The following is a 13,844-nucleotide window of genomic DNA, read 5'->3' on the forward strand; positions in this document are numbered from 1 at the left end:
CTCCTGATCTCTATCCCTTGACCTCTGCTGAAAAGTGAGTGTGCGTAATGTTGACTGAGAAAAGGATCGAGTACAACTGTGATCCTCCCCCCAACTGAACACCCTGCTGACACTCTCTGGTGAGGCATCTGAACACTATCAGCGCCTGAGCAACTGTACTCCAGTATGAGTTCGGCTCTTCAGGACAGAAAGGGAGAGAATTGAGAAAAAAAAACAGATCAAAGGTTAAAGAGATCTGGATGATTAAATTAAAACAGTTGATGTCATATTGCACTGAGGCAAGAGCACAGTGTTCTGGTTAGTGCACCAGGTGGCACAGGCAAATTGCTACCCACCAGCAGGAAGGGAAAATCGGAGAGTCATCCTATGTGGACTACTCTGATACATCTCGAGACCAGTTCAGAGTGGCATTGATGAAGGCCCAGAAGGCCCCTTCAGTCAAGGTTGATGTGTGGCACGGGGAGACCAGAGAGCAGAGGAAGGGAAAATCTGCAATCCTAGCACTTAGTTTTGGGTTTGCAGAGATTGGACACTTTACATTAATAATAACATGAAATTTTTATTCTGTGGAAAGTAAGAAATGATTTTAGGGCCCAAAATTCATACTAAATTTTTAAAAAGCGGATCTAGCATGACGTTTAATCGTGTTCCCAAAACAGTAGTACAGATGGTAAGCATGCAAAATAAATTTACACATGCATATGTATATATATTGTGATGTCATGATTCAAGTGTATGTGAATGGTCCACTCTGCTTGTTTGAAGAGGTCCACTCCAATCTGAAGAGAGGAACCACTTGACAAGCAAAATTTGGCCTGAAGCTTAGCCGTGAACAAGCATTCAATGGCCAGCTGTAACATGGCTATTCATTTCATCTTGTGAAATTTCATTCAATACCTTCTTGTAAGAAAGCTCTGTGTTCACAGGGCCCGTGGTGCTAGTCCAGCCTTTAAACTTCTCTCCGGCCTCTCTTAGCAGGCCCTGGATTGTGTCTTCCAGGTAGGCCATATAGTCCTTGACCCTGCCTTCAGGATGTCTTCTGAAGTCCTCCATGGGGAGAGGATGAGCATCAGCTGCAATGTAGGAGTTTCGGGACTGTACCATTATATCATGAGGAATCTGTCGGAAAGAAGAATTATTATGTAAAACTGTTTCAAATTTCTGCCTTAGATATTCTCGGGTAAAATGGTGTTCTTCAATCCCATAAGCGCTCCGAGTATCTTATGTTCAGGAATGTGCCCATACTGCCCAATATCTAATTATACAATAGCATATTTTAGGGGTGTAACAACAGCAATCTGTTGCAATCTTAACTGGATATCGTGGGCGCTAAATTGGGCCACGTAGCGCCCATTGTTTCAGCGTTACACGGCCTCTCCAACATCCAAGATGGCGTCTTGGATGCGCACACACATTTCCTGCCTGCGCAGGGTCCATCGGGTGTGGGGTGGTAGCGCATCACGCTACCACTGTCCAAAACGGACACTTATCGAATTCATTCCCCCCTGTCTTTTGCACATGCCCTCATGTGCACTTCTCCAAACTTTACAAAGGCAACTTAAACACTTAGTGAGACAATGCCAGATACAAATCTTTAAGCTGCTTTATTTTACAGATAGCAAGTGAACATGTAGAGTAACAGATGTAAGCAAACCATGGCTCCGATTTTAACCCAAACCGCACTGCGGGAATGGGGCAAGTGAGCAGTAAAAATCACAAAAATCAACTTACCGACCATTATTTTTACAGTGGAGCAGACCCAGGTCGCAAACGCACCTGCCAGAAAGAGGCGGATGCCTCGTGATTAAATTCAAAAATGGGTCTGATTATGTTATTTAGACCCTGAGATGATTTTGACTGGGCAGGTTAGAACTCCAACCCAGCATCAAACCCGCTAAGTAAAAGCTAGTGGGATTGGCTTCACAAACTAACTGACATGACCGCAAACTGAATTTAAAGGGGCACTTAGGTCATAAGTGTGCCATTGTGAGCAGTGCATTTTCAAGGCAGTTCTGAGCTTCCAGGTTGCTTCTTTCTGATTTGTTTCCCCCCTTACCTACCCTCATTAAGCACTCACTACCTATCATGGATGATGTTTTTGCTTCACTCCTTTGGATGGACGAACCATTGGAGGAAGAGGAGGAGCCTGAAGAACCAGGACAAGCAGCAGGTGGGCCTGTTAGAGGACTGCAGGGGCGTAGCAGGCCTTACCCACCAAGAGTTACTTTCTTGGATATCTCGGAGGAACAGTGCAGGAGGAGGCTGCGCTTCACCAGGCAGGCTGTTGCCAACCTCTGCAGCCTGTTGCAGCAGGACCTGCTACCTGCTGGACCAGGGGTCCATCCTTTGCTTGTGTCTGTCAAAGTCACCACCACCTTTAACCTTTTGGCCGCATGCACCTTCCAAGCTGCTACAGGGGACATCAGCCGCATCCCCCAGTCTGCAGTGCACAGCTGTATCAAGCAGGTCACCAATGCCCTCCATGGCAGAACAAAACCAATACATTACCTTTGCCATGGATGTCAACAGCCAGAGTGAGGGAGCTCTGGGATTTACAGCTGTGGCCGGCTTCCCTCATGTACAGGGCATAATAGACTGCACTCATGTTTCCCACTCAAGCCAGTACCCACCCGCCGAAATCCCACCAGGAGTTAAAATCGGGCCCCTCATCTTGATTGAACTAACTATAGAAACCTCCTCGAGAACAAGAAAAATAATAAAATATGCCACAGTATCCCTATTAGCAGGCTGACTTAATGTTTTCCTGGTCAGCCTTTGACTGGCTATGGGCTTGAGTTTCCCCTCACTAGGCCAGCTCCCTTCCCAGACCTAGCTGGCTGACTGACTGCTCATTTAGTTTTAAAACACATTTAAACCCATTCCCAAACCCTTTCCATAAAGAAAATAAGGATCAAAAATCCCAAAACACGACAAAAACGCATGACTGGAATGACCCCTGGGATTTCAAAGTAATGTCAATTTAACATTTTCAAAATGAAACTAGGGTTGGCAAGTTCCACACGTTAACTAATCTAGGGACAAGTTACTGCCCAGTTTTCACTGATCTAAAAAATAAAACTTCTCTGGTTTTGAATCCCTCTCACCAACTTCAATTTTTCGACCTGTTGTGCCCTCCATCTCTGATCTCTGATCTCTCATTGAGTCTCTCCCTCCATAGCTAATCCATCAGTGTATTTCTCCTTCCATTTCTAATCTCTCCATGTGTCTCCCCTCCATCTCCAATCCCTCAGTGTTTCTTTAACTCCTTCTCCAATCACATAGTATTACATAGTATTTACAGCACAGAAACAGGCCATTCGGCCCAACAGGTCCACGTTGGTGACAATGCTCCACGTGAGCCTCTTCCCACCTTATTTCATCTCACCCTATCAACATACCCTTCTATTCCTTTCTCCCTCATGTACTTATCTAGCTTCCCCTTAAATGCAAGAATCCCTCAGTGTTTCTCTCAGTGTATTTCTTCCTCCATCTCCAATCCCTCAGTGTTCTTTAAAAACAGTGTATGTTACTGAAGTTCTTGATGGCTCAGTGTGGTGCATTGTGGGTGTTAATCCATCCAGACAAGAATGATCCCAAGTTTGATCCCTGGTCTGTGGTGAGCTAGCCAACTTCAGCCAGTAAAATTGGTTAAAATTCTTGAGCAAGCAGGAACACTTCAGCCAGGGTACCCAATTATGATCATTATGCAGTAATCTTGGTTGGTAGTAGTAATGAGGAGAGATCGGGCTGGATTGTGATGGCCTCTGTGAAGAAATAACCCACCAAAACTCAAGGAATAGAAGGACAAGTATCATCATAAGCACTGACCCACTTCAGGTTAAAATCTTCGTTAAATTGGCGAACAGAAGAATTTCATGTAAATCCATTAACGCATTCATTACTAATATCACACAGTGCCATTTCAACCTATTCATCAGTGTCATTAAGGGGGAGATTCAAGGGGTTCAGAGTAAACATGTTCCCACGAAGAAAAATGGTGGGACTGCCAATTCTAGAGCCCTCTGGATGTTAAAGAGCATACAGAGTAAGATAAGGCAGAAAAGAAAAGCTTATGTCAGACATAGAGAGCTGAATACTGCAGAAAGCCTAGAGGAGTGTAGAAAGTGCAGGGGTGAAATTAAAAAGGAAATTAGGAAAGCAAAGAGAGGCATGAAAAAATATTGGCAAGTAAAATCATGGAAAACCCAAAGATGTTTTATAAATACATTAAGAGCAATAGGATAACTAAGGAAAGAGTAGGGCCTATTAGAGACCAAAAAAGGTAACCTATGTGTGGAGGTGGAAGATGTGGGTATGGTTCTTAATGAATACTTTGCGTCTGTCTTCACAAAAGAGACGGACGATGCAGACATTGTAGTTAAGGAGGAGAAGTGTGAAATATTGGATGGGATAAATATAGTGAGAGAGGATGTATTAAGGGGATTAGCATCTTTGAAAGTAGATAAATCACCAGGGCTGGATGAAATGTATTCCAGGCTGTTAAAAGAAGCAAGGGAAGAAATAACAGGGCTCTGACCATCATTTTCCAATCCTCACTGGATACAGGCGTGGTGCTGGAGGATTGGAAAACTACTAACGTTGTACTGTTGTTTAAAAAGGGAGCGAGGGATGGAGCGAGGGATAGACCGAGCAATTACAGGCCAGTCAGTCTAATGTTGGTGTTGGGCAAATTATTGGAATCAATTCTCAGGGATAGGATAAACTGTCATTTAGAAAGGCAGGGACTAATCAAGGACAGTCAGCATGGATTTGTTAAGGGCAGGGCTCAGTACTAGGTTCCTTGCTTTTTGTGCTAAATATTAACGATTTGGACTTAAATGTAGGGGACATGATTAAGAAGTTTGCAGATGATACAAAAATTAGCCGGGTGGTTGATAGTGAGGAGGAAAGCTGTAGATTGCAGGAAGACATCAATGGACTGGTCAAGTGGGCAGAAAAATGGCAAATGGAATTCAATCCAGAGAAGTGTGAGGTAATGTATTTGGGGAGGACAAACAAGGCAAGGGAATTCACAACAAATGGAAGGATACTGAGAGGTGTAGAGGAAGTGAGGGACCTTGGAGTCTACAGATCCCTGAAGGTAGATAAGGTGGTTAAGAAGGCATATGGAATACTTTCCTTTATTAGCCAAAGCATAGAATATAAGGGCAGGGAGGTGATGCTGGAACTGTATAAAACACTAGATGGCCACAGCTTGAGTACGGCGTATAGTTCTGGTCACCACATTACAGGAAATATGTGATTGCACTACAGAGAGTACAGAGGAGATAAATGAGAATGTTGCCAGGACTGGAGAATTTTAGATATGAGGAAAGATTGGATAGGATGGGGTTGTTTTCCTTGGAACAGAGGAGGCTAAGGTGTGATTTAATTATTGTACAAAATTATGAGGGGGCTAGATAGAGTGGATAGGAAGGACCTATTTCTGTTGTGGAGATGCCGGTGATGGACTGGGGTTGACAATTGTAAACAATTTTACAACACCAAGTTATAGTCCAGCAATTTTATTTTAAATTCACAAGCTTTCGGAGGCTTCCCCCTTCGTCAGGTGAACGATGTGAAATGTGAACATTTTCACATCGTTCACCTGACGAAGGGGGAAGCCTCCGAAAGCTTGTGAATTTAAAATAAAATTGCTGGACTATAACTTGGTGTTGTAAAATTGTTTACTATTTCTGTTAGCAGAGAGGTCAATAACCAGGGGGCATAGATTTTAAAGTGATTGGTAGAAGGATTAGAGGGGAGCTGAGGAAAGATTTTTTCACCCAGAGGGTGGTGGGGGTCTGGAACTCACTGCCTGAAAGGGTGGTATAGGCAGAAACCCTCAACTCATTTAAAAAGTACCTGGATGTGCACCTGAAGTGCCATGACCTACATGGCTACGGACCAAGTGCTGGAAAATGGGAATGGCTGGGTGGCTCATTTTCGGCCGGCGCGGACATGATGGGCCGAATGGCCTCCTTCTGTGCCATAAATTTTCTATGATTCTATGATTCTAATATCATGCCACCCTTCTCACCCCCAATAACCAGGTGTTGTGGAAAAGTGATAAAACTATAAGCCCTAAAATCTGCTTTGATGGTACCTGGAAAAGCTTCTTGCACTCTGCGATCATGTGACCCAGTCCCTCAGTTGCTGCCAGATTCTCGCTGAGGTCCCTTTGATCGGGCTTACTCAGTACACCTCTCCGTCGGATCACCCTAGGAAGGCCAGGAAAAATGTGACAACAATCAGAAAACCCAAGCAAATGTTATATAAAACTTACAAGATCATAGGTAGGCATGATTGTTTCTGTGACATAAATTATATCATAGAGTGTCATATTGATCAGTTGGACAGATGTTACTTTGGTTAGAACATAAATCTTCCACATCTCACATCTGTTTCCATATTCAGTCAGGTAATGGTAATGGAGGTTGTGTCTCTCTGATGGAGATCTTAGTTGTACAGTGGTACAGTTGCCATTCTTTTGCCTCTAAGAATTTTATTTAAATTCAGCTCAGACAAGGAGATGGAAGGTCTCCTCCCTCTGGAAGATGACTGGGTGGTAAATTGATGTCCTTTTTATTTCTGGGAACTGTTTTAAACCCAGGTTCCAGAAGTGCAAAGACAATCTCAAGCATGCCACACAAACCAGACTCTAATCAGATAGATATAATGAGAATTTTCTTCCTCTGGGGGCTGCTCAGGGTCTAACTAATTCCAGACTTGTCTCAGTCATAGGAACAGGAGTAGGCCATTCAGCCCCTCTCAAGCTTGTTCCGCCATTCAATGAGATCATGGCTGATCTGCATCCTAACTCCATCCACCTGTCTTGGCTCCATATCCCTTAATTCCCTTGGCTAGCAAAAATCTATCGATCTTAGATGCAAAATGATTAATTGAGCTAGCACCTACTGCTTTTTGTGGGAGAGTTTTCCACACTTCTACCACCCTTTGCGTGAAGAAGTGTTTCCTAACTTCTCTCCTGAATGGCCTGGCTCTGATTTTAACGTTATACCCCCTTGTCCTAGACTCCCTCATCAGTGGAAAAAGTTTCTCTCTATCTATCGTATCAATTCCTTTCAAAATCCTAAAAACCTCAATCAAATCACCCCTTAACCTTCGCTGTTCCAGGGAATACAAGCCTAGTTTATGTAATCTCTCCTCATAATCTAACCCTTGGAGTCCTGATAACATTCTGGTGAATCTGTGCTGCACTCCTTTCCAGGCCAATATATCCTTTCTAAGGTGCGGTGCCCAGAATTGTACACATTACTCCAAATATGATCTAATCAGGGCTTTGCATAGCTGTAGCAAAACTTCCTCCCCTTTATATTCTAGCCAGTAACGCTCTCCCCTCAGGATTGGAAGGTTGTATACATGCTCCCTACACCAAGACTTGAATTCATAATCTAGATTGACACTCCAATGGAGCACTAAGGAATTACTCAATTGTCAGAGACGTCCTTCAGATGAGATGTTAAACCAACCTCCTGTCTACCAGTTCAATAAACACCCCATGTCACTATGAAAGAGCAGGGAGCTCTCCCAGCATCCAAACCAGCATTCCTCCCTCCAGCAACACCAAACAGATTGACTGGTCACTCATCTCATTGCTGTATGTGGGATATTGCTGCCACATTTGTCTACAAAACAGAAGTCATGCACGCCAAAAGTAATCAATTGTATATCAAGTATTCGGAGATATTTTGATATGACCCAATAAAAATGCAAACATGCAAACATTATTTATTTTAAAACTTTGCCTTTCCTAATCTGATTCTTAGTCAACCCAACATTACAACATGAAATTTTATATTATTCAGGACTAATAATTTACAATTTGCACAAAAAGGCCAAAATTCCTGTCCCACTCACTTTGAATGCCATTTTTTACTCCTAACTATTTTTTCATTAAAAATGGTGAAGATAGAAATTTCAGTCCCAACATATTCTAAACTATTCCTAGTGGCTTCCAGTCAGCTGTGTGCCCAGTGTGTAGAAACCAGGTTGAGGTGGTAATTACTCTGTTTCAATACTTAACCAACCACATTCCAAATACACTGTCCTCCATGCTCTTCAATAATGAGGATGATGGGCGGAGGAAATCAAGACTTGTCTCACCATCTCCTACTTTGGCTCACTTTCCCAAAACTTTAAAACTTTTACTTCCCCCAGTCTTCCCTTCCTCCTACATTCTAAAGGCTTCTAAAATCCTAGCTTGATGTTAGCTAATCACTACTTCTTGATTTACCTCATCTTCACTCCTACTCTTTACAACCTTGGTAGTGCGCTGCATGATGAGCTTTGGCCTGTCACAAAAAATTCTTAATAAAAAAGAAAACAGAGACAATGTGATTACTGATGCCAACATCAGGCTGGTGGCAAGTCTGTCATTCCTCCGTCCCCAAAGAAAACTACCAGCAGCAGAGTTCCAGTGAACGCAGTGCTCACCTTGGTGAGGAAGTTTCTTTTTTCGGCACATTCAGGTGGAACAGAGATGGTGCGAGGCACACAGCCAGGTTTCCAGCAGTCATCTGGTTCTGCTGCACTGACGCAATGTCACTCAAGAAGTACAACAGTGACTGAAGTACCTCACGGTTCTCGTCTGGCATCAGCACAATGGCAGCCTGAAGGGCTTGGAGGCGTTGGTCCTTTGGCACATCTGAGAGAGAGAAAGGAAGCTTCATACACATGGAACTCTACATTCTTACTGCTTTAACATTTGAGAACAGGACAATTCTACCAAATCAAAATCCTATTGGAGGCTTAAGTACAACAAAATACAGTAGCTCCAAGTATGATACATAGGTATAACTACTGAAAGCTTCAGATATCATCAACATAATTGTGAACATAACATCAAATTTGAGATTGTGTTTAATCCTCGAGTCTCATTTCTATTAATTAGAGCATCTCAAAACAAATATTGTTCAGGTCATAGCCATTGAAAATCTGGATGAAGAGCTAATCTGTGAGCAAGGATTTCATCTTCGAGTGTCACAGGTTCTCTGGTCTCTGCATCATAAAAAAGATCAACTTTGGGAAACTGCATAGCTTAATAGCCAGCTGAACTGATGAAATGGCATTCTCTTCTCTCTGTTGGTTATATGGGACCCTCATGAAATGAGTGTGGGGCAATCTCAACCCAGTTCCTAGTGGGCATGGCCTCACAGCAGAAATTGGCACTAATTTGACAGTTTCTCTCAGAAAAGCCATAGAATGTGGGAAATGGAAATTTCACACTGGCACAGTAGGAACATTGCTGCCTCAGACTGGAGGAATCTATATTCTGCAGCTTCCTGTGCTATGCCTGACATAGATGTGCTTATGCTGACTCTCGGTACTCTAAATGGGAAAGCATTTTATTCCCAGGTACTGATACCCCTCACCTTGATAAATGGGGAAAAAAGTTCAACTAACTTACAATGAAAACAGTTCAGTAAGTTTAAGATGTTCAGAATGTGTGACTAGGATAAGACATATTATAATTCACTATAACATGCATTTTCTTTATTTCACTCACACTGATAGATCTGTAGAAAGGTTTCTGTCAGTTTGCTGGTGAAGATGGGTTCTGGAAGGTCCCGGAAATACTGCTTTAGCATGTCTGCTACGTCGAATGCTGACTGACCGTGGTAATTAACATTGTCGGGATTGTTTTCATTCATCTGCCTCAGAGCCTGGATTCGAGATTTCACTCCTGACTTTCTGAAGATACCAACCTGGTTATAAATTGTATAAAATATAAATAAAATCTGTGGTCATCTTTCTATGCCAATCAACTCAAAGCATTTTTATTGAAGGGGGGAAACTTTCTAAGTATACAACACTGGCAGCAGGCAACTGGTCAGTGTACACCACATGCCAGCACTTCATTATAAAGTGGCTGTGGACATCCAGACATTGCAGCAGGGCAGCCCTGTATAAAGAGCTGGAGAAGATAAGAGAGTCAATTTTAGGATTTGTCACAGGGAAGAAAAGAACATAATCCATGCCAAAAAAGTGGGGTTTGGGCACATCCCCTTCATCCTCTCTAGTGATTGCACCTATGCAGAAGGCACCTTGAAGGTACAGGTTAACCTGCAGCCCTGGTGTAAAGATGCAAGTAGCAGGGGTGAGTTCAATTAGTTAGCTTAACAACCATTGCTTTAGTGGCTTACTGCTAGTTGTTCCTTTTTACTGTGAGGGGAATGTCTTGGGGAATAGGGATTAGACTTCCCCCGTCAGGAAGCTGGCACCAGAATAAACACGATACACCAGATGGCCTTGTACATTACCAACATTTTTATGATTCTATAGCTGCTATGAGTAGTGAAGTTACTTAACTCAATACATTGGTCCATCCAACAGTGGGGGACTTCCTGCTCTTTAGAGGGGAAGGGGGATATACCCTCCCTTTTTTTTTCCAAAGTAATTTCTCCCAACTCTTCCTCTGGTCTTCCTAAACCATTTACTAGCTGCAGTCCAGTTAAGCGTGTGCATGGATGACCTTTGTCCAGGCCTCAGTGTCTGGATCATTCACGACCAAGCCACTGGGAGATTTACATGGCTAGCTTAGTGATGACTCTATTTCTTACTTTTTCCTCCTTACTATGCTTCTTCCAAACTTAGCTCATGGCCTACCCAGAGTGGCACAATGCAGATTACCAGCTCATCCTGTGGCAAATCATACCTGCAAAACCATATCCAACCCCACCAAAGTGCCAAACTTTGCCACTGCAGCAAGTTGCACCATAGCACAATTCCATTCAGAAGAGAATTTCACCACCTCTGTCTGGGCTGGAGTCAAGCCAAGGTGCCAGAGTTGCAAGAATATCAGTGCTTATCAAACTTTTCTATGTATATTGCACAGGGCAGTGTCAACTACCCACAAAAACACTGCGATCACGGCAGAAAATGATTTTCTATTAGCATACAGTGAGAGAAATAGGCATGCTAATAACTCAACAAATATAGAAAAGTTCAGAAAGGAATCTGATGACCTGAGGGACCAGGATCTCCTCATTGATGCTCTACGGCTCAGGGATCCCATACTGAAAACTATGTTGTATCTAACCCTGTGGATCCAGTTCTATGTGACTTCTGCTGTTAATGATGTCCAAAGAGAATCCTTCTTGGGAATATTACAACTAGTTCTGATTTGCAGCAGGACATGCAAACGCACCTGGCCCATGCACTGACTGCGCAGGTAGCGCATGGCTTGTTGGATGCTTTGAGGTAGCGGTTGTCCCGACCTTTTGACATTTACTATTGGGGGAACACCAAACACGTATTTGCCTTTGTAATCTGGTTCCTTGCTCCTTTTCATGAACTTGGGAACGCCCCTATGAGAGAAAGATCACAAGAATCAATGAGGCACTGAAACCCTTTGGACTGGTGACAAAATTTAGACAATTAAAATTATAATAGGCTTAATTACTGACAAAACCCCCTCAACACACTCTCTTTCTTTTTAAGTTAATTTTTTCCTCTTGTCCTTGTGATCTAATAGACAATCTTTAGCCTTTAACCCATCTCTCTTTAACACAACCTTTCTTGTATCATTCTATTTTTTCAATGTTATTAAAGTCATCTTTTATTCCTCCTAAGCTCCAAATAAATGGGGACCAAATCTCTTGGCCCCTTTCTGCCCTGGTACCGGTCAAGCAAAGGATGGATGCCTGTCTAGACTGAGCTGCGGCCAAATTCGGTGCACTGGACCATTAATATGACCTGGTTGCACCCCCGGCACAGGTCCAGCAGAGATTTGTATCAGCAAACGGAGGGGCGAAAGTGGAGCACAGCAGCAGGCCTGTGAGGTCCCAAGGCCCAAAGATCCAGTGGATGCTGAAACAATAAAATTCCCACTTACATTTGGGGTCCTCTTTGGTTTGCAGCTGGGCAGACACGCCAGTCTGAGGAGGCTTCCAGAGCAAGGCACAGCACCAGCGACTTGCATCTGGGTGTCCATGGTCTGCAACTAGAGGAAGTTGAGCCTGTGAACGTCCCCTCCTGCCTCATTAACATCTGAGCACTGGTCCTGCATCTACTGCAGGTGGAGGCTTAGTTCTGTCCACTTTGCCCGATTTTCCTTTCCGGTCTTCAATAGAAGAGAAAAGCAGGCAAGGTGTATAATGGGTGGCCAATTCGCTATCGCCAGTTTTGGCCCCCGCCAAAGTTGAATTTCACTCCCTCCATGACTCTAGTAGGGAAAAAAAAATTCTGATCCTAAATCTTGCTTTAGGCTTTTGACTTCTATACTCTGTTCTCTAGTTCTGGGCTTGTAGTCCAAGCCCCTTCCCTTCTCACAGTTTGTTTGCCTTTCTTTACAGTACACCTCTCTCGCTTTGATTTTACACAAAGAATCTCATGCTAAGCTGTTTCCACCCTTTGTGAGTTTCTAACAATTCAACCACTTTGCCCCGCCCCCACCACAGCTCATTTTCCACATTTCCCCCCTCACATACTGCTGTCATGTGACACAGCCTATATCCATTCCCCACAGCTGCAAGGAGGAAACCATCTGCAATATTCCGGGGGTCAAAGGCCGTGCTTGGACTGGCTCCAAGTCCTGTGGATTCCTGTTATTGTACATTCTCTGCCTGGTTACAATAAACGTGAAGAGACACAATAGCAGGGCTCCTATCCAATCGGATGCTCTTATCCTCAAGGAAACATTGAGGATGAATCCTCTCAAATCACCAGGACGCAGTCCGGTGACACTGAGTGCACGTCCAGCTCCTGCAACTACTGTGGAGATCCTGATTATCGAATACACGAGGAAGGGAATGTTCCGGCAATTCACTATCACAAATAATCAGATTGTACTGCAGCTCCGAGGTTACAAGTTCAAAATATCATTGAACACCAACGGGTTGTTTCACGGAGTTATGAGACATGGATCATACCCCGAGTCCCTGATCAGAGGAAGAGACAACCCTACACCTCGCCCATCCATTTCCTGGAGGCTGGATTCACATCCTTAGTGGAAGGAGTCTGGCAGCTTATTGCCCACCTTTCCTCTTGACAAAAGCATGAGAGATCACAAAAGAACAAAGAGAGCAACAAAAAAAATCAGGTTCTCCAAATGGCTCAAGTGGACAGCACTCAAGAGTGGGACTGAGCCAAACACAAAATTTTCAGGTTTGATCCCCGTTCTGCATTGAATGAGTTGATCTCAGCTGGGGTGGCGGGGAAAGTGTTATAATTGGTCTAGCCGGGAGGGGAAGGGGGGAGAAATATAACCCAGGATTCCTGCTCCTGATCACTATGCTGTGAGAATTGCTGCAAAATCCATGTGTGTGATATCTCTGAATATTATTGAGAAAACACAAGCAGTGTGTTTCAAGGATGTGACGTCTTAGGGTTCAGATCATCCTTACGACATATAATCAGAAAACCATTGTTCTTTATATAAACTATATATAATATAATTCAGACTTATAGACTGAATTAGATTCCAGTCTATAAGTCACTCCTGGGTATTTGTTTTTCTATGTATAAACCATCTAAATCCCTCAATTAGATTCCAGTCTGTGACTCACTCTGGATTGCATTGTATGTAATTCTCTGGATGACGTACAATAGCTTTCATCTTGTTCCCATTTACAGACTATTAATACTGCCCTGTTTGGGGAGTGCTGCATGTCACTTTCCACTCACTCTTTAGGTGGCAAACACTTCATATGTCTAATTAGGATTAGTTACAGGTCTAACTCTGCCGCACATTACAAGCAGAGGTGAGATAAACAATGCAATTTCTCTCATGGCCCCGAAGCCCGGGTTCAAATTCTGCAATTTGCTTTGGCATTCAAATATCTGACAGATGCAGCAAACGAGATCAGAGAGAGAGTCCCCTG

General features: G+C 43.4%; 1 protein-coding gene across 2 annotated transcripts in view; it reads right to left on the reverse strand.

The window, feature by feature from the left end:
- The window catches only part of stard8 (StAR related lipid transfer domain containing 8), a 135,763-nt gene that overhangs the window by 20,313 nt on the left and 101,606 nt on the right, over window positions 1–13,844 (reverse strand). For both annotated transcript variants that reach the window (XM_067997072.1, XM_067997071.1), the window contains 5 exons: window positions 11,171–11,330; window positions 9,530–9,728; window positions 8,458–8,668; window positions 6,107–6,221; window positions 898–1,119 (listed from right to left, as the gene is read on the reverse strand). In XM_067997072.1, coding sequence (XP_067853173.1) covers window positions 898–1,119; window positions 6,107–6,221; window positions 8,458–8,668; window positions 9,530–9,728; window positions 11,171–11,330 — 907 coding nt within the window. The remainder of the gene's footprint in view (window positions 1–897; window positions 1,120–6,106; window positions 6,222–8,457; window positions 8,669–9,529; window positions 9,729–11,170; window positions 11,331–13,844) is intronic.

Source organism: Heptranchias perlo, chromosome 15 (assembly GCF_035084215.1).
Source record: "Heptranchias perlo isolate sHepPer1 chromosome 15, sHepPer1.hap1, whole genome shotgun sequence".
Lineage (NCBI taxonomy): Eukaryota > Metazoa > Chordata > Chondrichthyes > Hexanchiformes > Hexanchidae > Heptranchias > Heptranchias perlo.